Below are 25,601 nucleotides of genomic sequence, written 5' to 3'. Positions count from 1 at the left end.
CCTGCGCAGGCGCGCCGCCCGCTAGGCGAGCCGGAGCGAAGAGCCGCGACGCGCCGCGCCCCACGTGACCGCCGGGAAGTGCCCGCCTCAGCCCCGGGTTTCACTTTCCGAGCCGGAGCCGGAGCCGCAGCCGCAGCCATGGCCGCGCCGGCGCTGGCGCTGGCGGGGCTGGAGGACGAGCTGACCTGCTCCATCTGCCTCTGCCTCTTCGAGAGCCCCGTGACCACCCCGTGCGGCCACAACTTCTGCGCCGCCTGCCTGGACATCACCTGGGCCGGCCTGCGGGACACCTTCAGCTGCCCGCAGTGCCGCAGCCCCTTCGCCCGCAAGCCCGAGCTGCGCAAGAACACGGTGCTGTGCCGCGTGGTGGAGCAGCTGCAGGCCGGCGGCGAGCCGGAGGGCAAGGCCGGCGGCGAGCCGGAGGGCAAGGCCGGCGGCGAGCCGGCCTCCTCGCAGGTGGCTTGCGACAGCTGCTCGGAGGCGGTGGCCGCCGTGCAGACCTGCCTCACCTGCATGGCCTCCTTCTGCGCCGAGCACCTGCGCCCGCACCTCGAGAGCCCGGCCTTCCGCGTGCACGAGCTGAGCGCCCCGGTGCGCAACCTGCAGCAGAGGCTGTGCCGGGACCACCACAAGCTGCTGGACTTCTACTGCTCCGAGCACCGCAGCTGCATCTGCTGCATCTGCCTGGTGGGCCACAAGGCCTGTTCGGCCAGCTCCCTGCCCGAGGCCAAGGCGCAGGTCGAGGTGAGCGGGCGCGTGCGCGCGGGGGCCCACGAGTGCGTCTCAGGGACCGACAGCGGTCGGTCGGCAGCCGAGGATCCCGCCCTCCACTCGTGGATGGGGCTCAGAGCGACTTAAAGAGCACGGGCCTTGAGGCCCAGGTCTGGCTGCAGAAGCGGCAGGTCTTTCCTCTCAGCCGGCGGAAGAGCAGGCTGCAAATCCTCTCCTTCCTGCTTTGCAGACAGGACACTTCACCTGGGAGCAGGCTGCCGCTTGGCTGAGGCTGCTGTGCCCTCGGGAGGTGGCGGTAGCAGCCAGCTGCCATCCATTTCGGGGCTGGGCCGTTACTTGAAATCCACCTTTCCCCCCCACAGACAAGTTGAGCCGTGTCCCTTGCGCCCTTCCCAAGATCATAAAATTGCCCTAGGAAGCAGAGGGGAGCCCTTGGGGACTGGGGCTAGGGGCAGCTCAGGAAGCACAGGCTCCCCAGGGGCCACAGGAAGGGTGGGCAGGGTTAGAGGAGGACCTGGCTATGCCACCATGCAATGGATGCGCTGTCCCCGCTGCCCTTTGGAAGTGCTTTTACACCCAGGGCAGGAGCGGAGAAGCAGTCTTGGGTGCTCGGACAGCTGCCGGCTCTGTTGCAAGCCCTGCTTTGCCCAGGTGCGTGCGCTGAGCAGGGATACAAATAGATCCACAGCTGTCCACAGCCACTGGCTCTGAGCTCTGCCACCTCTGGCTGGCCCAGGCACGGTGTCTCCAACGCACGCATCCAGGACCATCGCGAGACGGCAGAACCGCTCTGCCACTGTCCCTTGCGCTCCAGCCGCGAGCTCGGTTCTCAAAAGCTGCCGAGCACCCGACTCTGGTGTGCTTTAACCCCACAAGCCCACGCAGGTCCAGGCTTGGGTGACTTCAATCCAGCCTGCAGCTTTAGGCATCCCAGCCTGACAGCCAGCAGCTTCCATTTGTATTTTGGTAATCACTGGAGACTAGCAGTTGAATCCTGTGCTTTGTCAGCAAAGTGGCAACTCTTGTGGCTCCCTGAATCCTGAGGGAAGGGTGGGCAGGAGCATGAACCTGCAGGAGACAGCATAGCTGTCCCCCCAAGCACTAGCCCCGTTTGTAGCCAGCTCCTTCCAAGTGGCAGGCCTCTGGGTCTGCCTATACAGGGGAGAGCTTTTGCTAAAGTTTTCCTTAGGAAGTTAAGACGTGGGGAGCTCAGGAGCTGCCTGGTAGGGCCGTGCAAAACTCCACCAGCAGTTTCTTTTCAACTTTGAAATGGAGAGCTTTGAAACAGCCTCGAAAGGAAACGAGGCAAGGCAAAACGCTTTGAGTTTGGAAGCTCGAGCTGGGCTTACCTGCAGGGAAACAGAAACTAAAGGGAGGAGAGGGAGGGTGAAGCAGCGGTCCCCTTATTACTGACTGCACAGCTGGCCAGTGACTGCCATCCTTCCCCAAGGCCCCTTCCAATCCCAGCGCTCTGGGGAGGGATGGGGAAAAAAAAAAAAGCAGCATAAAAAGTCAGTGTTGTTTGAAGTGCCCTGCTGTCTGCCTTGGTGTCAGCTGAGTGAGGGCACACCTTAACCCCCCCCCATGTCACAAGTTTCGTCTGTCAGCAGCCAGAGGTGCAGGGCCCCCGACCCCAGGAGCCCTGCACCGATCCCTTCGACAGCTGGCAGGCTTCATGGTGGCCCCTGCTGCAGCCATCCCTGCAGCTGTCACCCCGCTGCGCCTTAACACATGCAGTGTCACCCATGTCACGAGTTTTGTTGGTCAGTAGCTTGAGGGGCAGTTCCCCCCCAAAACCCCTGCACCTAGCTCCTTTAAACGTGGCAGGCTTCATGCCCTCAGAAGGGACTACTATTCCTGCAAGTTTCATCCAAATCAAGCCAGAAATGACAAAAGTTACAGGCTGTTTCAAGCTCTCCCATTACAGCCTATGGGCAGAACGTTGAAACAGCAAAACGGTTTTGATGAAATGAAACAGAACAGCAGTTTTGAATCGAAATGAGACACAACGGTGCTATTTCATGCAGCCCTACTGCCTGGTTTATTAAGGGCCCAATCCTACCGTGGCTGGATTGTTCTTCATGTTTACGAGGTAAAACCAGAGCAAAGCAGGGCAGAGTCCTTTAGCAGCGCACTGGGGAGAACTCGAGCCGAAGTCAGGAAGCGTTCTGGAGCTCAGGAAGGAGCCCGTTTCTCAGGGTCAAGGACGTACTGACTGTGGTATTTCCTTGCTACCCACAAGATAAGAATGAGCCTTCCCATTATTTTAGTTTGTCAGGAAGGGCCAAGAAGGCTGCAGCGCTAAGGGTAGTTTCATAGTTGGTTGGGTCGGAAGGGCAGATCATCAAGTCCGACCCCCTGCCATGGCAGGAAAGAGTACTGGGGTCAAATGACCCCAGCAAGGTGTTTGTCTAGCTTTGTCTTAAAGACCCCCAGGGTAGGAGCCAGCACCACTTCTCTTGGGAGTTGGTTCCAGCTCCTAGCCGTCCTGCCAGTGAAGTCACGCCTCCTAATAGCTAGTCTGAATCTATCCAATGCCAGCTTGTGACTTATTCCTGGTCACTCCTGCCGGTGCCCGGGGGAACAGGGACTCCCCCAGTGCCTGCTGATCCCCCCTGACTAGTTTGTAACAGGCCACTAGATCCCCCCTCAGCCTTTTCCTGTGGAGGCTGAACAGGTTCAGGTCCCGTAGCCTCTCCTTATAGGGCCTGCCCTGCTGCCCCCTGATCATGCGAGTGCCCGCCTCTGGACCCTCTCTGTGCTGGCCACATCCCTCCTGAAGTGCGGTGCCCAGAACTGGACGCAGTACTCCAGCTGCGGCCTGACCCGTGCCGCATAGAGGGGGAGGATCACCTCCTTGGACCTGCTTGAGATGCATCTGTGGATGCATGACAGGGTACAGGTGGCCTTCCTGACTGCATCCCCACGCTGCCGGCCCATGTTCATCTTGGAGTCTATAATGACTCCAAGATCCTTTTCTGCCTCTGCACTGCCGAGAAGGGAGTTCCCCAGCCTGTAGGTATGGTGCCGGTTGTTCCTCCCCAGGTGCAGCACCTTGCACTTGTCGGTGTTGAATCCCCTCCTATTCTCATCCTCCCACCTCTGTAACCTGTCTAGGTCTGATTGTAGCCTATTCCTCCCTTCTAGCGTGCCCACATCCCCCCACATCTTGGTGTCATCAGCAGATTTGAACAGGGTGCTTTTTACCCCCTTGTCCAAGTCACTGATGAAGATGTTGAACAGTGCGGGCCCGAGGACCGAGCCCTGGGGGACCCCACTGCCCACATCCCTCCAGGTAGAATATGACCCATCCACCCCCGCTCTCTGGGGGCAGCCCTCCAGCCAGTTGGCGACCCAATTGACTGTGTGGGTGTCAACACCACAGCCCCCAGTTTCTTAATGAGAACGGGGTGAGAGACAGTGTCAAAGGCCTTCCGAAAGTCCAGAAAAACTACGTCCGCTGCTACCCCTGCATCTAAGGATTTTGTGACCTGGTCGTAGAAGGCCACCAGGTTGGTCTGACAGGACCTGCCTCGAATGAACTTGTGTTGGCTGCCCCTAAGCATAACTTCCCCCCGGCCCCCCGCGCACTTGCGCCAGGATAATGCTCTCAAAAAGCTTCCCTAGGATCGAGGTAAGACTAAGTGGCCTATAGTTCCCCGGGTCTTCCTTCCTCCCCTTTTTGAAGATGAGGACCACATTGGCCCTCTTCCAGCCCTCTGGCACCACACCAGAGCACCACGAGTGCTCGTACAGCTGCGCCGGGGTCCTGCAGTGACCTCAGCTAATTCCCTTCAGCACTCTGTGGTGGAGATCATCTGGACCAGCTGATTTAAATACATCCAGTCCCTCCAGAAGTTCCCTGACTAGATCCTCCCTGACCCTTGGCCTAGGTGCGCCTCCCCTGGGGCCTGAGGGGGGTCCTGATTCAGTCCCTGCTCAGGAAGATGGAGGCAAAGTTGTTAAACATGTTAGCTTTGTTGTCTGGTGTGACGACCAGATTTCCCAGCATGTCTTGCAGGGGCCCCACGTTACTCAGTACCTTCTTTTTGCCCCCTATGCATTTAAAGGAGGATTTCTTGTTGTCCTTGATCTGGGAAGCTAGTCCCAGTCCCATCTCCGCCGTGGCCTTCCTGACTGCCCCCCTGCTTCCCCGAGCAGCCGCAGTATAGTCCTCCCTGGTGATGTCCCCTCCTTGCCATTGGGTGTGCGCCTCCCTTTTAGCTAGGAGACGTTCCCGGATGCTTTTGGTGAGCCATGGGGGCTTTTGCCTCCTCCTTCCCCCTTTGATCTGTGTTGGGATTACCTCCCTTTGGGCTTGGAGGATCGTCTCCTTAAGGAGCGACCACTCTCCTTAGACACCTGGCTCCCCTCCCCTTCAGGACCTCAGTGCTTCCCTGTCTACTCTCCTTAGCTCATTGGAGTCCTCCCTCCTGAAATCTAGGGCTGCTGCCTTGCTGCAGGCCTTTGCCACCTTGCGCTGGATGGTGAATCCCAGCGGGCGATGATCACGGTCACCCAGGGGGTCGAGCACCCGCAGCCCCCTCACCAGGTCATCACCCGTGGCCAGCATCAGGTCCAACAAGGCGTCTCCCTTGGTGGGGCTCTGCGCCTCCTGGGTTCGATGGAGGTCCTGCATTTGGGCTAGGAACCTACGTGAGTTGTCAGACCTGGCTGACTGCTCTTCCCAGCAGATGTCTGGAAAGTTCAGGTCACCCATGATGACCACGTCCTTCGACCTAACTACCTCCACGAGCTGACTGAAGAATTCCTGGTCGAGCTCTTCCCCTTGGTCGGGATGGTCTGTAGTAGACCCCCACTGTTAAGTCTCTTTCCCCTCGACTGCCTTGTATCCTAACCCAAAGCACTTCCCGTGTGCCCCTCCTCGGATCTGTGCTACCTGGTGAGGATGCGTATTCCTCCTTGACATAGAGCGCCACACCCTGTCTTTCCTCCCTGTCCTGTCCTTGTTGTACAGCCTGTAGTCCTTGATATTCACTGCCCAGTCATGCGTGGGGCCCCATCACATTTCAGTGAGCCCCACTATGTCTGGGCTGGTGTCAGCCAGCAGGAGGGTGAGTTCCTCCTGCTTGTTGCCCATACTACGAGCGTTTGTGTAGAGGCATTTGAGGCCTCCTGTGGATGTGTGCACTGGTCCCCCTAATCACAGCATTGCCCTGGTCCCTGTTGCTTGCCTGGGTATAAGTTCTGCTCATCTGTCTAGGCTGGGTTGTACTTGCGAGTGCTGCTCGGTTTAGCGGTCCAAGGCTTCCTCCTCCCTCGTCTTCCCCTGCCGGAGGAGATCCGCCAACCTAGGGTGATCTTGTAGAGTTTCTTGGTTGGCTCCTTTGACAGATATGGGACTGGGCACACATGACTGCTTAGACAGCATGGAGCTGTTGCTTACCTTCCCAGGCATGGACCTAGCATCCTCTTCTTTCCCTGTAAAGAACTACTGCTGGGTTTAAAAAGAACTGTATTTTTAAAGGTGAATTCCTGTGCCATGAAAAAGCTTACAATTCAACCCAACATTTTTGTAAATCTTCTCTCTGCTCTTTCATTGGGAAGAGGAGTGGCTCTTCCTGGCTTTCAATGGAGATCGGATGTGTTTTGTTGCAGTCGCAGCTGAAGAAGAGGCTGACAGAGCTGAGAAGTCAGAATGAGAAAGCTTCTCTGGCAATGAACGAAGTAAAGATACGGGAGAGACAAGTCGCTGTAAGTGGGAAATGTTTTTCTGGCCCTTGGGAGTATGCTGGTCCCAGGGTGGGGGACTGGTTTCTTGTGCTTAATTTAAGGCAGATTAGTTTCTCAAGAGAATGCATGTAAGAATTGTATTTGGGCAGGATCAGACAGAAGCTGCGACTGACTGACAATGCCATCTGCTTGTTAAAACTTGCTGCCACTTGTACCAGCAGTCACACTAGACCCCACAGCCTTCAGCACAAGAAAAGCTGAGCCTCTTAAGCTGCAAGGAAAAGATAAAGGCCCAGATCCACAAAGCTGTATGAAGGCGCTTTAACTCCTCTTGAAAATCAAGCAAAGTTCCACACCTAAATGGCCCTGTGCCTCCAGCATTAACTAATGAAATTCCCTCTGTGAGACATTGCTATAAATCATTTTAAAAAGGGACAAGGACAAAACGCAGAGGTTTTGACACGCAACCCAAGCCTCTCATGGCTTGCAGTGCTTGTTCCCACTGCCAGATGACGCAAGCTGCCCGTTTCATACCCCCTGGGACCCTTTGCCCTCCCCAAATGTTCCTATACATTTGTTTGGGGGCCCATTAAAGGGAACAGGAGACTTGGCTTTCATTTGAGTATAGAGGTATAGGGTTCCTACCCAAGTGCCATTTCAGGGAAATGCAAAAAATCAGCCATCACATTTTGCAGAGCCCAGAGCTTTATACCCCTTTGCACCCTGGGGAGTGTCCTACCTACATGCAGTCCCCTTGAAACCCACATCCTCGTGGTTGGTTTTTAGGAAGCATCTGCCCATAACAAGGATTCACTGAGAAATGAGTTCTTGGAAGTTAAAGCTTTAATTGAAGATCAAGAAAACCAGTCAATAAAGAAGCTCGAAGAGGAGGAGAAGAGAGTGCGTGATAAGTTTGATTACATCCATAAGGTTCTGGGAAAGAAGAAGAGTGAAATTCAGTCCCTCAAAGACAAGCTTGAGAGTACGCTGGCTGTAAGTGATGACATCGCATTCCTAGAGGTAAGGCCTACTTGCGGGTTTCCTGCTGATCTCAAGAACATACAGCCCTAAAAGAAACCACTACAGGGATGCTGCCCTTACTATGTTTGTGTAGACATAGGACCACAAAAAAAGAAAAATCTATGATTTTTTGAGAAAATTAGCTTGGTGCACGTCCATGAGGGGCCAGCAGGGGAGGTTATGCTTAGGGGCAACCAACATGGGTTCATTAGAGGCAGGTCCTGTCAGACCAACCTGGCGGCCTTATATGACCAGGTCACCAAATCCGTGGCTGTAGGTGTCATGGTGGACATAGTCTTTCTGGACTTTAGGTAGGCCTTTGACACTGTACCCTCACCCCATTATCATTAAAAACTAGGTGTTGACACCACAGTCCCCTACACAGTCAGATGGGCCACTAACTGGCTGGAGGGCCACACCCAGAGAGTGGTGGTCGATGGGTCTTATTTGACCTGGAGGGATGTGGGCAGTGGGGTCCCCCAGGGCTCGGTCCTCAGGCCCGCACTGTTCAGCATCTTCATCAGTGACTTGGACAAGGGGGTAAAAAGCACCCTGTTCAAATCTGCTGATGACACCAAGATGTGGGGGGGTGTGGGCACGCTAGAAGGGAGGAATAGACTGAAATAAATAAATAAATAAATAATTGGATCTAGACAGGTTACAGAGGTGGGCGGAAGAGAACAGGATGGGTTTCAACACTGACAAGTGCAAGGTGCTGCACCTGGGGAGGAACAACTGGCACCATACCTACAGGCTGGGGAACTCCCTACTCGTCAGGGCAGAGGCAGAAAAGGATCTTGGAGTCATTATAGACTCCAAGATGAACATGGGCCGGCAGTGTGGGGATGGAGTCAGGAAGGACAACTGTACCCTGTCATGCATCCACAGATGCATCTCGAGCAGGTCCAAGGAGGTGATCCTCCCCCTCTATGCGGCACTGGTCAGGCCGCAGCTGGAGTACTGTGTCCAGTTCTGGGCGCTGCGCTTCAAGAGGGATGTGGACAGCATGGAGAGTGTCCAGAGGAAGGCACCCACATGATCAGGGGGCAGCAGGGCAGGCCCTATGAGGAGAGGCTGCGGGACCTGAACCTGTTCAGCCTCCACAAGAGAAGGCTGAGGGGGATCTAGTGGCCTGTTACAAACTAGTCAGAGGGGACCAGCAGGCACTGGGGGAGTCACTGTTCCCCCGAGCACCGCCAGGAGTGACCAGGAATAACGGTCACAAGCTGGCAGAGGGGAGATTCAGGTTAGACATCAGGAGGCGCGACTTCACAGTCAGGGTGGCTAGGGTCTGGAACCAACTCCCAAGAGAAGTGGTGCTGGCTCCTACCCTGGGGGTCTTTAAGGAGGAGGCTAGACGAACACCTTTCTGGAGTTGTTTGACCCCAGTACTCTTTCCTGCCAGGGCAGGGGGTCAGACTCGATGATCTGCTCAGGTCCCTTCTGACCCTACAAACTATGAAACTAATCTTTCATAAAATGCATAGGTTCACATTGATTATTTGACAAGCACTCTGGGCAGTGGAATTATTTCCCCACTCAGTTATTACTTGGAATTAAATGCTCCCATTACTGAGCACATTCATTTCAGGCTCTTTATAGAGAAAAGTCATCTTCCAATATTAGTTTCCCCATCACCCTCATCCAAAGCAGTATTCTCCTGCCACAGAATTAGTCAAGTAAAGAACAACTTGTCCCATAATTTACAGACACTATCTTAAATCTTCAAATGTCCCTTGAAAAGCAATTCATAGGCTGCTATTACTTCTTGCTATAAATGAGTAATGTCTGAATATATAGCCTCTCTTCCTCATCTGCCACTGAATATCATGAAGTAGTGCAAAAGTAAGATAACTGGAGTCAGTTACTGTTTCAGAGTAGAGTTTTACTACAGAAGAAGCTTACCTCACTGCCTTCATGAGATCTATTTTGTATTTCAGAAAGCAGCTAAACTGCAACTACCCCCAACAAAAGATGTATTCGTCCCCAGAATTGAGTTAGACTCAAACGTAATGCATTCTGTTTACCAAAGTGCCACTTTGCTTAAAGAAGCCCTGAAAAAGTCAGTGTCTCAGCCTGAGAAGACAATGGAAGGTACTGTGTCGATATCAAATAGATGTCTCATTTAGCGGTTCCATGTTGCAAAGTCAAGTGTGCTGAATAGGACAAACCTCTTTCATAAAATTAAGTGTTTGTCTCCATTAGTAAAGAGTCAGCTTGGTTGCATTCTGACAGGGTGTGAGACGTTTCACGCCCTGGTGCACATTTGAAGAGTAAACCTACTGACTCGCCTTACTAGCCAATCTAGATTAGGGCTCATTAGGTGTATAAGAAGATATGATAGTCTTTCAGTAACAAAAGAAGTTAAACAGGGAGGTCTTTAGCAGATCTATACAGGAGTCACTTCCACAGCTAAAAATAAAGTTGAATCCCAGAATGGGGATGCCTTTGAACAATGCTATATTGAATACAGGTAGATTTCACACACAAACTGCCCCAGCTTTAATTAAATGGGATAAAAATCCAGGAGCTGAGATGGGATGGAATCCTAAAATAAGGAATTTAAAACCAGTGGGGAAGGGGAGTTTTGGGTTGGCTTAGAAGTCTTTGCTGATGCTGTGCAGTCTAGTAGCTACCAGGTGGGATAGTGGGAGCTGTTAGTGATGGGAGCATATCTGAAAAGAGCCGTGCTGACTGTCACATGCTTCTTACAGCAAGTGGACCACCCAGACCACTTATGGAAGAGAAGGGTAAGTCTTTCATCTCCCCACCACAAGCTCTCCAACTGCAATCTTGTGCTGAAATAACGTCCCCTTTCCCCGTTTGTTTCCATATTTATATTTGCCTGTAAAATTGCATGCAAATTATTGGCTATGATGCCCAGTAGTCTGGACACAACAAGCTTTTTACTGCATCTTCTGTTGTCTTTATTAAAGGAAGATGAAAACAATGTAGTCACAGACAGATCTTGAGGAGTCTGTGCACTGCCTGTATTAGCATAGGGGCTGGAGTCCCAGCTGAGATCAGAGCTTTGTGCTAGATGCCAGAGATCCCTAGAGTGAGGGACAGTTACTGTCCAGAAGATCTTGCGGTCCAGTGGAGAAAGGACTCTAGGGATGCTGCAAAGTCCACTAGTGATTTCACTATTGCCAATCTGCCTTACATATCAAGTACTCAGGCTGCCCGAGGCCTGCCAGTGTGAAGTTCTGAGGGAGAGACCCCATTTTACAGATACAGGAAGACTAAGGAGTGGCAGAATCAGGCCTCTGATTTAGTCCCCTTCAGTTTAGCACCAGTAGAAATGCTGCAGGAATGAGGCTTAGATGACTTTGCCTGGGTCTGTGGCATTTGAATGAAGGTCTCAACTCTTAACTGAGGTGCTGAACTGCAAAACCATCCTTCCTCACTTCTTGTCATTGCCAATATGATTGCAGGACCCCCAGAGTGGAAACCCAGGCCCTTTTGCCTTCTGAATATGCCACCACCTTCTCCAATCAAACCCATGGTACCCCGTAAAAAGCCTGCTGGACTGCGTAAGTTTGACAAGCAGCATGGTCATCGACACATGAAACACTCACTAGATTCTCTCCTTTACACACCTGGTGTTGTATGTCTCCTCGACCAAAGTGGTCACCAATGCTAAGGGCTACCACCAACTTGAAAGCTGCATCATCATCTGTTTTTGATCACAGTTTTTTTTTTTTTAAATATTAGTAGCATCATCGAAAGAACTAGAATAGAAAGATAGGAAAGCAGTTTTCCCTCCCTGCTTATTCCCTACTTGCCCCTCAAAAGGGCCACACACAATGGCTCTTTGAGTTACCTCAAAAAAACCCATTCCACGCTTAGCAAGGGAGCAGGAAAAGAGATTAGGAAACATGGAAAAAAGGGAGAGGAGAAGTAAGTTCAAGACCTTTAAACCTTCAAGAGCAAGCTCTTAGAAACCCAAGTGAACTTGATGCATGGAGTTCAAGTTGATGGTATTCCCGTAACACAGCTGTGATATGCAGGTAATCTATAGAACCAGAATGGCATGGGACTACACAACTGTTGTGTTAACTCATATCTTTATGCATAAAGCAGCACATAACAGCATTACTAAATGGTGCTTGTAGTTGTAAATGGGCCTGTTGTTGGAAGGCACCTCTGTGATGGCTTTTGATTCATGTGAAGTTAAAGAACTGAGGGTTGATGGCAAGATCACTCCCTTGGCTGCCATGCTGCTGTCTGTGTCAAGATGGTAGCAATCTCTCAACTTCATCGTTCAGCCAAGCTATTTTGCTGGGCCCTGCTCCCATGAGATACAGGGGTTTTTTTTTGACAAGGAACAAAGTAAGGCCTGGTCTACACTAGAAAGCTTTGCTGGGAGAGCTCTGGTAGAAGAATGCATCTAAACAGTCCCTTGCTTCTGTCAGCTGTAGCAGTCCCACAGTGGCTTGCACTGACTGCTTGGGAGAAAAATGCTCTACTGAACAGAAGCCCAGGTCACTCAATCTAGTTGAAAACACTCATTTCCTGCCAGCATGAGCAGACAGCTGCCACCAAGGAAAAGCATGCACCCATTTGCAGCAGAGGGAGGGGCTGGTTCCCAGCCCAACTGTGGACAGAAGCACACGAGGAGACTGCAGGCCATAGGCATAAATGGACAAGCAGTAGTACCAGCCAAGACTAAGGTTCCCCAGCAGTCCTGACTCCAGCAACCCCAGTGAACACACAGCATGGACCTGCCCCTGGCATGCTCACACCCCCTTGGCAGGGACTGGATTTGCAGCCATAGGCAGGGGCCAGCACCTCCTTAAGGTGAAGGAAAGTCTTTGGGGTCCCTCTCTCAGCCAGGGCCTCTCTAACCCCTCCACTTGGTTGTTTTCCCTGGGGTTGTTCTGCTGGTCCAGCTCAGGAATCCCAGAGGAGTGTCTTATGCTCTTGGACAAGAAAGTCTGTGTCCCTAGGGATCATCCCACAGAAGAGGGTTGTAGCAGTAACTCCTGTTCTGTCCCTTGTGGTTGTTAGTTAGAGCAGCCCATGCCCTCCACACCATGCCAGAAGCACTTCTCCAGTGGGAACTGTTGCTGATCACGTCACACTGCTGTGACATGGCTCAGGCATCCTCAGCCTTTGTCTACAGCATTTGCTTTTGCTGCATCTTGATCAGCAGCAGCAGGGAAACACCAGGCAGAACAACAGCCTGTGCAGGTCTCCTGCATTTTTGCTTCCATAGATTGTCTGGAAAACGTCCCCACCCCCATTCTGTCCCCCAACCTGCCACCGTGACACATCTCGGGAGCTCCTGGGTGAAAGCCCTCATGTCCCCCACATTGTGAAGCAGAGCAAGGGTGGGCAGGGCAGCACCCAGAGGCTGGCAGTCGGTCACAGAGCCCTCCCCCCCGCACTGCTGCTGTACACCTCGCAGGCTCCCCATCTTTGTCAGAAGCCTGAAGTGCAGCGATCTTGACTCAAGGCCAGCGTGGGTGTTTCATAGTTTCTGGGGTCGGAAGGGACCTGAGCAGATCATCTAGTCCGACCCCCTGCCATGGCAGAAAAGAGTGCTGGGGTCAAACGACCCCAGCAAGATGTGCATCTAACCTCCTCTTAAACACCCCCAGGGTAGGAGCCTGCACCACTTCTCTTGGAAGTTGGTTCCAGACCCTAGCCGCCCTGACCGTGAAGTCGCGCCTCCTGATATCTAACCTAAACCTACCCTCTGCTACCTTGTGACCGTTATTCCTGGTCACTCCTGGCGGTGCTCGGGGGAACAGTGACTCCCCCAATGCCTGCTGATCCCCCCTGACATATTTATAACAGGTCACGAGATCCCCCTCAGCCTTCTCTTGTGGAGGCTGAACAGGTTCAGGTCCCGTAGCCTCTCCCCATAGGGCCTGCCCTGTTCTCCCCTGATCATACGAGCGGCCTCCTCTGGACCCTCTCCGTGCTGGCCACATCCCTCTTGAAGTGCGGCGCCCAGAACTGGACACAATACTCCAACTGTGGCCTGACCAGTGCTGCATAGAGGGGGAGGATCACCTCCTTGGCCCTGCTCGAGATGCATCTGTGGATGCATGCCAAGGTGCGGTTGGCCTTCCTGACCACGACCCCACACTGCCGGCCCATGTTCATCTTGGAGTCAACTATGACCCCCAGATCCCTTTCTGCCTCAATGCTGACAAGAGGGGAGTTCCCCAACCTATAGGCATGGTGCTGGTTGTTCCTCCCCAGGTGCATCACCTTGCACTTGTCTGTGTTGAAACCCATCCTATTCTCGTCCACCCACCCCTGTAACCTGTCTAGGTCTGATTGTAGCCTGTTGCATCCTTCCAATGTGCCCACGTCCCCCCACATCTTAGTGTCATCAGCAAATTTGAACAGGGCGTCTCCAGGGTGGAGGTGTCTGTGGTGTGGCTGACAGACAAGACTGCGAGAGCAGTGGGGAACTGGGCACTAGGAGCAGAAGTGGAAGGGCAGCAGCAAGAGAGGGAGGGAAACGTGCATGTAGGGATAGCTTCTGGTCAGGCAGCCAAGAAATGGAGACCAAGAAGATGATAAGCCACATGATCCCAGGTGCTGCCTGCCTACCCTTGCCTGTGCCACAGGTGCAGCTGTGACAGTGGCTCAAACTATTGCCACCCTCCCTAGATGACTTACCCACCACGCCTTGTTCTTAAATATTGTATGTTGAATCAAGGAGGCTACTAACAAGCCTTAAAGTGAGCCCTAATCCCAGTAAGTTCCCACTGGGTATTTCCCGAGACCCCTCTAGCCTTAATCCAGCCCTCAGGCTTGGTAACTCCTTCTCTGCCTGACTAGGTCCCTGTAGGGCACCAAGGGCCTTAAGGGCAAATTGCATGGCTCCTTCACCTCCCTGTACCGCATCCCAAGCCTCATGGGTATTCTCTCATTGTTTAGACACTCACCCCACCCTTGCACCCCTGGTCCCCATGCCTGGCCCCTCCTCTGGCCTCTCGGACCCTCTAGTCCAGCTTGGACCGCTCTGGGCTCATGGACCCTCTGGCCTAGCTCAGCCTTTCCCATGACTCTTGGACCTTCTGGTTTAGGTGTCAGCTTTTTCCTAGGCTCTTCACCGGGTCCACCCTCAGTCTGAGGGCTCCTGGGTTACCGGTTTACTAAATATGCCTCGAGCTTGCCCTAGGAGGCCTGACGGCTAAACTACCAGTCTAACTCAAAAGAATAAGAAACGGTTGCCAGAAGGCAGTGCGATCTCAAGTCCTCTAGGGGCTTAACATAAATGAAGGCCACTTGCCTGTAAACCCAGTCTTTCTCAGTCTAAGGAACTTGCCTCTGTTCCTAGGCCTGCAGAGTTGTTCAGCCAAATCCAGGTCCCTTCAGGAGCCCTGCAGCCAGGAGCTCCTCACTTCTTAGTTGCTGGGAACAGACTACCTGACCAGTGCAGCCTGGGCTTATATAGCTCCAACCTGAGCCCTCTTCTGGTCAGGTGAGTCCCTCATTAGCTCCCCTCTGCCACCTGCAAGCAACCTCCCAGGCTACTTGCTTTCTTGAGAGAGCAGGCACATCCCAGTGCCCTGCTGCAGAACATAAACACTTTTCTGGGAGCCTCCTGAGATGCAGGTACTTTCCTCATCCACAAAAATCTTCTTCTTGGTCTCCATTTCTTGGCTGCCTGACCAGAAGCTATCCCCACATGCACATTTCCCTCCCTCTCTTGCTGCTGCATCCTTGGTGCTGCTGGAGAGGGATGTGAACTGTGACCTCATGTTCACCAACCTACTAGCTAGTCAATGCTCAGAAGCACCTGGCACTTCTTTCCTCGGGGCATTGCAAACCCCGGTGACAAAAGTTTTTAGGGTTGATTTTTTGCCTGGTAACTTGCAGTTTGTTCTCTCTCAGCTTTCTTTGATTGAATTTTAAGCACCACTCTACTGCCTGTTACCATGAATAAAAGCTTTACTTTTGAATCCTGCCTTCAATTTGGGTATTGGTCTTCAAGCACAGACATGGGAATGCCCTGCCGCACTGCTGCAGAAGCCACAGGCCTGTAGTCAAGGCACAGCACGAATGTGGGGCCTCTCGCCGCCTCCCAGAGAGCTCTGCTCATGACTCTTCTGGCTGTTTATTCTACCTGGCAGTCTTTCTACCTGCCCTTGCTCTGCTTTGGCTTTGGCTTCACCAGCGTACAGACCATAGCACATACTAACAAACCACAAGGATGTTTGCTTACTAAGGTTGAGCCTTGGCAGGAAACCTTTTCAGTACCCCTCCAAGCACAGGTGCATCCTGCCCCGGTTTAGTTCAACCTTTCATTGCTGCTGTCCTGATTATCTCCATATAACTTCCTGAGCCAGAGGGAAAGCTAGGTTCCCCAGAATTACCCAGGCTTTGACTGTCCATGAATGTACCTTTCAGCCCTGGTGCTAGCAAGTGTAGCACTGCCAAGCCTATAAGCCTGCTGCAGGTTTTTTTTCCCCCAAGGTGGAGAACCTTGTATTTTTCAGTGTTGAATGCCATCAGGTTTTTGTCCGCCCATTTTCTGAGCCTGTTTAGGTCAGCCTAGATCACCACCCTGTCCCCGGTTGTGGATACTTTACCCCAAAGTTTGCACTGCTTCTGCATCCCATGATTCACTGCATTAGGAGATTGTGCAAATGCCATGGAGAGATCTTCCCACAGGGTGGTTCACATTCCTCTGACACAGCCCCATGCACACCCAAAGCACTGTACGTGTTCTGGTGCCTTAGTAATGTTTGCCCTGAGTCAGTGGAATGACTGCCAGCAAAGCCTTGTCGTGTAGGCCTGGGTGCGGGGGGAATCAGGCTCCTTATGGGGTCAAGCACCTTGTGAGCTCTATGAACACAAATCAGATGGGTATAATTATAATATATAATATAAGTCACAAACCCTCTGGGGCTCAGCTCCTGCTACTTCATCAGTGTTGTTAAGCAGGTCCTGCATAGCTGAAATGCCTAGTGAGCTTGTCCTAAATGTCTGTTATTTGAATGAAGGTTCATGTAATGTATCCTGCTTGTAAGCTTGTTTGACATTCCATCTTCTTCCCTCACAAGAGGCTCCCAAAGGAGCTAAAATCCCTCAGAAGCTTCCGCTGGAGTCAAATGTGGCTGCAGATGGCAGTAAGTGATGGACAATAAGCACGAACAGCTACCTGACCCATGCTTGTGCTCGCTAAGTACAACCCTGCAAGGTGTTGAGGGCCAAGGGGGTGGAATTAAGGAGATGGAAGAGGCTGTTTACAGATGGCATCTTGGCCAAGCACTTTTGGCTTGAAGTTTTTCTTCACTCATTTCGACACAAATTCAGACGGTCCCCTGCATCCTGGGAATTTAAAGACATGAAGTCTGTTAAGATGCTGCCTATCATCTGGCTGTATGTCTGTAGACAGAGGTATTTACAACTTGTCTACCTCAAGTCAGATGTGAGCCATGTTGCATGAGCCTCATATTAGCCATATTAAAAACTACTGGCTTCCCCCTACAAGTTCTTGTCATGTAAAACTTCCATTGATCTCCAAGGGAGCGCTTGCAGGTTTGACCTTAAGTTGTCAAAGTTGAACTAACTTGTAGCTTCTGCTTCTTGCTGTTGACCACAAAGCAAAAAGTAAGCAATGCACTGCATAGGCATGTAACTCCTAGCTTGGAAAAAAAAGTTATGTTGGGCTCCAGTATGCCAGACCCTCTGCTGTTTTAACTTGCTGTCTAGCTCTACCAAGATATCCCACCTTAACACTAGCTGCAGTGTTGACCATAATGGATGTGAATGGCTCTTGTTTTAAATATAGAAACATTGTCTTGTATCATCATAACTAATGCAGAACTTTGCTTTTTCAGAGAAGATAAAACCCAGCAAATCTGGTGAGTTCAAAAAGTGTTTACTCTACATACCTTTCAGGAGGGATGTGGACAACATTGAAAGGGTCCAGAGGAGGCCACCCGCATGATCTGGGGACTACAGGGCAGACCCTACAATGAAAGACTGCAGGACCTAAACCTGTTCAGCCTTCACAAGAGAAGGCTGAGGGGGGACCTGCTGACTGTCTATAAACTCACTAGGGGGGACCAGAAGGGTTTAGGGGAGATGCTGTTTCCCCTAGCGCCCTGTGGCATGACAAGGAACAATGGACACAAATTATTAGAGAGTAGATTTAGATTAGACATCCGCAAGAACTACTTCACAGTTAGGGCGGCTAGGATCTGGAACCAGCTTCCAAGGGAAGTGGTGCTGGCTCCTACCCTGGGGGTCTTTAAGAAGAGGCTCGATCACTACCTGGCTGGACTCATTTGAGTCCAGTCTTTTCTCCCGCCCAGGCGGGGGGTCGGACTTGGAGATCTACAAGGTCCCTTCTGACCCGACATCTATGATTCTGTGATTCTTTCATTGTTTTCTGCTTAATGCTAAGTTGGAGATGGTGGCTGACACCACCCTACTAAGCAATAGTTCAGCAATAGTTGAGGCGCCAGCGGGCTCCTGGAGAAAGGTGTGACTTTGTCTCATTTTGTTCCCACCCCTCCCATCTCAAGACAGTGTGGGAAAATGATCTGTCCTGGGTTGCCGACACAGACTGAACGCCATACTTCTCACGAAAGAGTGTCTAGTGTGGCAGTTCCCATCCTGTGGCTTGCAGATAATTTGTCTGTGAAACCCTCGGAGGTGGCATTGTGCTCACAGGAGACCTTCCCCTGCACAATTAGGTGCTGACAAGCAGGGCAAGGTGGAACATTTTCCTCAGCACTGGTCCACGGCCCAGTGAAGTTTGGATAACTAGCTCAGGCTCTAGTGTTTGAGCTAAAGGACTATGTTCTCACTGGCACTTATAGCAGTTTTATAAGCTTTTTACAGAGACCAAGCAGTAGAGGCAACCCAAAACCTCCAGCTTAATCCAGCTCCATCCAAGATGCAACCCCTTCCCCCCAGACCTGAACCCATATTGCCTGTTCACTTAGGGCCTGTTTCCAAAGAGCGAATTACGCTTTTCACCCCCCTTTCCTCTGTGGATGTGGAGCATAGTGTGATTCACAGGTGCTGTACACCTTGCCATGGCATGACTCATGTCTCCTTATATACTTTTCAAGAAAAAGGGAGCTAAGAATATAAAGGGGGAACTGGAGGACGAAGTTAAACTTAGTCATACAATTTGACACATTACACATCTATCACACATCCAGGTCTGGCGAAGGTCATTAATGGTCTCCATGGAATAAGTTAGTGAGGTATCTGCACCCAAAGGCCCTATCATGACTGGCCCTGTGGGCAGGCTCAACAGAGGCCAAAGAATAAAAGAAGCAGAAGAGTGAACTTTATTTTCTCATTCGTACGGCCGGCTGAAAAAAATTATGGCATTTGACAAGGCTTTCTGTATCCATGCTTTGCTTAGCTCTCTTCCTTGTAGGCTTTTTCATATAGCCACTGGAGTCTACCACTGGCTTAAAGGGGTGATTAAGTCAGGATTCAGAGTGAGTTGTAGAATATAATTGGATTTAAGAAGATCATATGAGCTCTGTATTTCCTTCAGTTTAAATTGCATCATTGCTCTCTCTATTCTCTTACATCAGTACCAAATCTGGCAAGTCCAGACCCTGACACATCTATCGAAAGCTTCCTAAAGAAATCTAGAGAGGAGCTTCTGCACTGTAAGTAACTTGTCCAGTCACACAGGTCTTAAAAATCGACGACTTCTTTCATTTGCACAGGGATTATGCGATTGAACATTTTTCACATCGTTGCATAATTATGGCCTTATTAATATTACAGCAGTGGTCCGCTAAGAGGTATAAATGAGGTATACATTTTCAGAAAAAAAGGAAAAACCTGCTAGGGCATTGGATACATTCCCCAAAAAGTTCACCACTAGTATAAATGGAGTACACGGTTAAACTGAGATCCAGTGCCAGTGGCAGACTTGGGATGCTGCTCTAAGTTAGCTTGTTGGGGAAGGTAACAACTTGGTTGAAATTCACAGAAAGCTAAGTGGGTTTAGGAGCCAGACTCGATTTTGAGAATGAGACTGAGATGCCATTGGAAACTACTTACTTCTGGTTTCAGAAGCCTGTTGTACAGATACTGGCAGGGGTCTAGAAGACCTGCCTGCAAGTTTCTGGATGCGTCTATACGTTCATTAACGTGCCATAGTTACTGCGCATTAAGTTTAGCACTTGGATAACCAGGTACTAAATCAAAGTGCAGTAACTTGCACTACTGTGCAGTAGTGCTGGTGCATGGGTTTTTAGTGACGCTAATTGCTCAGTAGCCTAATACTACCACGCAGTAGCGTATCAGCACAGTTTTTGCCCAACACACAACTGTTAGGCTATGGCACAGTTAGCACAGGACTTGCCACAGTGAAGGAAGCTTGATCCATTGAATCCAGAATCTTGCCCTTTACACTGGTGAGCATTAGCAACTCCTCAGGACGTTACAAGAAAAGTCACAGTAGGAAGAGCAGTGAAAACCTTTATACATACAACAGTACAGAAAGGTTTTCTTTATGTATGTATGGACATACACAGATGCAAATGCATACACACACATCTATATAAAGTATCTAAATGTTATATACAACTATATAACCATTATATATACAAAAGAGAGAGAGAACTGGGACCTTTCTGAATAAACTAATATAGCTCCTAATATCTTTTCTTTATATAATCTCTTGTATTCCTCCACAGATGCTACAAAAGTCACGCTGGATTTCAATACGGCTCATAACAAAGTGCTTTTATCAGAGAAAAACACGAAAATATCTGTCTCTGAAATCCCCCAGAATTATAACTCACACCCTCAACGCTTCTCCTACTGTTCCCAAGTGCTGGGCTTCCAGTGTTTCAAGAGGGCATCTATTACTGGGAAGTGGAACTGCAGCGTAACAACTTCTGTGGCATCGGCATCTGCTACGGGAGCATGGACAGGCAAGGGGCAGACAGCCGCCTGGGGAGAAATCCCAGCTCCTGGTGCATTGAGTGGTTTAATGCAAAAATTTCAGCCTGGCATAATGATAATGAAAAAAACCTGCCCAACACCAAGGCTACCAAGATAGGTGTGCTGCTCAACTGGGATGCAGGCTTTGTGCTTTTCCTGGCTGTTGGTGAGAAAGTTAACTTAATCTACAAATTCAAAGCAGAGTTTACTGAAGCACTGTACCCTGCTTTCTGGGTGTTTTCCAGTGGCACTACACTCTCGATTTGCCCACTGAAGTAACAGCATGCTGTGCCCCAGAGCTGTTTCTTTATGGTGTAGCCTGCAAGCCATCTCTGTGGCAGAGCTTTCTTTCTGTGCTTATAACTTTCTCATGTATTCAAATGATGGGGCGTTATCTTTTTGGCTTGCTGGGTGGCTTAATGATTATCCAAAACCACCTTGCAATTCTGTGAGGAAGAAACTGGTTGGAGACTCTAGACCTGCAGGCTGGACTTAGCGCATTAGTTTGACATTTATGCACCAGAAAGGGAGGGAAGCTTCTGCTGTCTGCAAATGTAAAAGAGATTAGAGTATGCTTCAGAGTATGAAGAGTGCTTCCCTGCTTAAAACTAATTTCAGGTCCCTGGTTTTTAAAGCAATTTCCTAAATACTCTGGGGCAAGGGAAAACTGCATGCTTTTGTCTTTGCTGTGATAAGGGGAAAGATGGCTTCTAACACACACACACACACACGCGCGCGCACACATACCCCCCCTCACCAAGCAGTGCCAATGTTTGGGTGAGGGTCTCAGTCACCGACTGTTCATTGCCTGCAGTTTGGTACTTGGCCTCCTGCCCCTCCAGACTGAATTCCTAAATCTTTAAGCAAAATAGACAAAGTGCTGCAGTCAGTGAAAATCTTTGAAGCGTTTCCTCACCGTTGATGCATAACAAAGGCTATTGCATCAACAGTGCTCAAAGGATCCTGACTCTTTTTTTCAAGGAAATGATAATTGTAAAAGATAATTTCAAGGAACGATGATTGTAAGGCACGTCATCAAGTCGCCTTGTCATGGCCAAACCCTGGTGTCCGTGAAGGACCCCAGTGGGAGTTGGATTCTGTCCCAAATATGTGGCATGGCTAATGTTAAACTCTCGGCTTTACTGGGAGAGAGGCGATAAGAATTCTGCCAGGAAACCCACAAACTTGCTCTGCATTTCCTTCATCCTGTCTCTAGACTTTAGTGGAAGAATTTTTACCATTTGCTTTCCTGATACTTGGATGGTTCTCTATAAGCAAGAGATCAGCTTCACATGGAAAGAGTGGACTTCAGAAACGACATAAGTCTGTGAGAGGCAAGATTTGAATGACTTCTGCGCATGGTTAGTTGTAGACACTTGTAGATCGGGTCTGAACTGAATCAGAAATACAAAAGTTTAGCTCTGAATGGTAAAAAGCCAATATGAAAACCTATAAAAACCTGACCAACTTGAAAAAGAAACCAAGAACCACATGTAAAAGCTTAGCATCTCTAGGAAGAAAATGCCCAGAAATTCCTCTGGAGTACCTAGGATGAAGAAGTTATGCAAGTGGGTTTTTTTCAAAGAAAGTTTTGATGGGATGAAACAGCACCTAGTCTTAGCATTTTTCAGGGTTTAAAGTGCTCAGAATGGAGATCAGTTCCTGAAGTAGATAGCTCCTGAAGCAGAGAGATGGAGGTGTTTTTAACATTGCAGTTTAATTAAATCCCTACTGAAAGGAACGAAACTTGGAAAAAAACAACCACCCATGTCTGGTTTGCCAGCTCACTAGCTGGCATGCCTCTTGGAATGAAGCGTTGTGGTTTATGGTGCATTTTACATTGGCACCCCATGGCATTGAAATTTTGCATTATTTTACATGTTGGGGAGCTATGGGTAGGAGTAGAGAGGACCCGTGTAGTAGCACTGACACTACTTGCTCATAGCAGGGGCTGTCCTAAGTTTCTCTTTTCTTGAAACGCAGCATTCCCTGAATACCAAGATTTTTGTGTGCCTCTGGCCATGATACTAAGATTGCTGCATGACTTCCAAAGACTTAAGCACTGCCTTAGTGCACACTTTGAAGCATCTTTTGAAGTGACATTTCCTCTTTGCCTTTATATCTGCACATAGATTAGTGAATCGTCTGAGCTAGAAATGTGCAGGAAAGGGAAAGGTGGGAGAATAGGTTTTTCATTCTCACCATGCCGTGACTTCACTTTGCTTTTTGTGGTATCATAGAATAGCAGTTGGTCTGATTCCATTCAGCATGATGTGCTGCTTGGGAGGCCTTTGCTGCTTTTCATACCTAAAAGCCTGGAGCTGGGAAAACAGCCAGTGAACACAGCTGTAGGCCCGAGACCTAAATGTCTTGTGCCTGTAACTAGGAGTCAGCCAGAGGCTTGTCTCGCTGGAACTTGCTGAGGCCAGCAGTTGCTGAGATGAACGGATCAAACTTTGTCATCCGGTAGAGCTCTCCCCTGTGGAACTTTGTATGCTCTGTGAAATATAATGCTACGCCACTGCAGACATTGCAGGCATGTTTCATAGATGTCCTAGACATTAGGGCTGGAAGGGACCTCGCAATGTTCATGGAGGGTGAATTTCCTGAAGGGTCACAGGACTCCCGGTGGCTGCATTTTACACGAGCTGAAGTTCCTGGAGAGCCTGAGACAATGCAAAGCACTGCAGCAGCTCGGACTTGATTCCTAACAGTGAGTGAACTGTCAAGTCAGAGTTCAGAGACAATGCAAGTCAAAAGATACAGTGAGATTATTTTGGGCCAAAGGGACTTAGTTAGATGCCGTGCTGCACTCATAATGTTCTCTAAGCATTGCAGAGTGTTTGCTGGAATACCTATGATATCAAAGTATGGAATAGGCCAGCACCGTTTCCAAAATGTGTTCGGCACTAACGATCCCCGTGATTCAGTTCAGCACTGAAATAGCCAAGAGATCAGGAAGAATGATGCTGAGCTGGTCAGAAAGACGGGAACCAGTTGTCACCGCACAACACGTCAGAAGCAGGAACAAAAACAGCACAAACGTGAACACAGGCAAAGAATGAGGAAACAGAAAGGCATAATTGCCATGCTGGATAAAACCAGAAGCCACTGGTTCTCAACTGGATAACAACAGAGCTTTATTGTGGTGTCCAGCATGACTACTTAGAAGGAAAAAGTTGCAGTGATGGCACTGGAGGGTTGGGTGGGCCATCCAGCCCATGCAGTGGGGACCATCACTGGCGAATAGGAGTGACTCTCTCGCAAGTGCTGGATCCCTGCACTTTTCCAATGAGGTGAGTTCAACTTCGCCACTCCAGTGTTCAGGACTTCTAGGGTGAGTTCCGTTTAATGCTCGAAGATCTTAGGACTTTCCCCATAAGAAAGGGGCAACTGATATTACTTGAAAATGTTCTCCTCTGTATTCATAGTAGGTACATTCAGGTGCGTGTTCCCCCTGGCTTTGCGGATCCTAGGATCTCTGTCATCTGTCTGTGCGGGGTTTGTATGGGACCTACCTATTCCTGGTGAAGTAGATTTGAGGTTCTGTGGATTTTTGTCCAGCATCTGCGTGATTCCAGATTTTCACCCAGTCAGAGGGGTGCTCTCTGTCAGAGGCTTACCTGGTATTGGGGACCTTTGGGCTCTCTGTCCTCGAAGGAAACCAACTAAGTCTTCAGATGTGCTGAAATGTTTAAAGTGCTCTTCGAGGATGTTCCCTCCAAGGGACCCTCCCTGCATCCTAGGTGCCTGGCTGCTCTCCCAGCCTGTCTGTCCACCTTGCAGTGCACCAGAGCATTGAAGAGCGGGTCTGGAGCACTTCTATCAGCTCCCTAAAAAGATGGAGCTGCATTTTAGCAACACATGCATCCCTGAGCTGCCCAGAGCTGTCAGCTCTGGGGGTCCAGCTCCTATGGGGCTCGGTCTGTCGGAGATCCAGAGAATTAGAACCACTTGCTCCTTTCACCATGGTGTGTCTGTACCGCAGGTGTCTATCGGCTGCTTTATCCACAGTCGACAGCAATATTCAAATGAAGGGGGATTGTTCCATATGTATTATGTCACCGTTTGACAAGCTGAGGGTCCTAAGTGTTGCACTGTTCAGTGTGTAACACGCTGCATGGATTAGCGGTGACAATGAAACAAACGTACTGGTGACTTGTTTTCAGGCTAGGTGCACATGGTAATGCTAGACCCATGGCAAAGAGCTGTTCCTTTTGATTCAGATGAGAAACACTTGACTTGCATTGGCGAGCATCAGTATTTGTCAGCTCTGGGTTACGGTACATTACTGTTTTCCTTGAAATATGTGGGAGACATTCAACCTTTTATTATGAAGGAAAATACCCAAAACCTGAGTTAAAGGATTAGCTGCGACATAATAAACACTTTTCAATGCAGTTCCAAGAGAATGCAACTACAATCTTTTATAGCGAGGATTTTTTCCTTTCCCATAATGGTATAAGAACAATCAGTTTTAATGTCAGAGGTAGAAATAAGCATACATGGGCTTACTGCTCTGCATACGCAGGCCTTTTAAATCATTTAGTCTTCTGGAAAGGAGGCTGAAAAGGAATTTGGGGCTAACAGAGCCTGGAGGATAGTGGCAGGAATGGCATCGTGCACCGTATGTAAAAGAGCGGGGACTGCTTGCAACCTCAAAATGCTCAAAGCCATCTTTCTGCTACCTCACTGCAAAAACCTTGCATGTAGAAACAATGTTATCTGCTCCAGAAATCACAAACATTGTTGAATGCATCATTGCTTAATATGCCTATAGCATAGTAAAATAGTCTCATAATTAGGATTGTGTTATGGATAAGTTAACGCTTCCCCTGCCTCATGATGCTTCAAGGGGGCATGAACATCTGCAGTTTGTCCTGTCAGGGAAGATGGTTGTAGTAGGTTGTGGGTTTCTGTATTATCCCTCTGCCTCCAAATGATGTCAAAGTTCACATTTTGATGTAGCTAATGCCATTTAATCTTTCTGTTGATTGTCAAGTTAATGAGTTACCAACTGTGATTTCAATAAAAATTAATGGCAAACACCTTGTTTAAATCATTTGTTCAATGATTTAAAAGCAGCAGGGAATTGCTCTGACTAGGTGTGGGGAGGACTTTGGTTTTACATACAAGGTAAATTTTACATACAAGGTTTTACATACAAGGTACATTCACCTGTTGATATTGCATTGAACACTTGAACTGCACCAAGGTCAGAAAGGGAGATTCTGGAGCGAGTGCTTTGAGTCCCA

The 25,601-nt window shown here is 49.8% G+C and overlaps 1 protein-coding gene across 1 annotated transcript; it reads left to right on the top strand.

The window, feature by feature from the left end:
• Positions 1-25,394, top strand: TRIM25 (tripartite motif containing 25). The gene is given in 11 exon segments (XM_090061124.1): positions 1-744; positions 6,352-6,447; positions 7,213-7,446; positions 9,387-9,540; positions 10,161-10,196; positions 10,881-10,979; positions 16,479-16,544; positions 17,259-17,282; positions 18,981-19,058; positions 20,097-20,255; positions 20,258-25,394. Coding segments are annotated over 11 exon segments (1,920 nt in total). The 5' UTR covers positions 1-138; the 3' UTR covers positions 20,626-25,394.
• The last annotated feature ends 207 nt before the right edge of the window (positions 25,395-25,601 follow it).

This window comes from Crocodylus siamensis, chromosome 8, assembly GCF_052110815.1.
Source record: "Crocodylus siamensis isolate JL-2025a chromosome 8, ASM5211081v1, whole genome shotgun sequence".
Taxonomy (NCBI): domain Eukaryota; kingdom Metazoa; phylum Chordata; order Crocodylia; family Crocodylidae; genus Crocodylus; species Crocodylus siamensis.
Note: the sequence above shows the minus strand (reverse complement) of the source record. Positions and strands in the feature narration are given on the sequence as shown.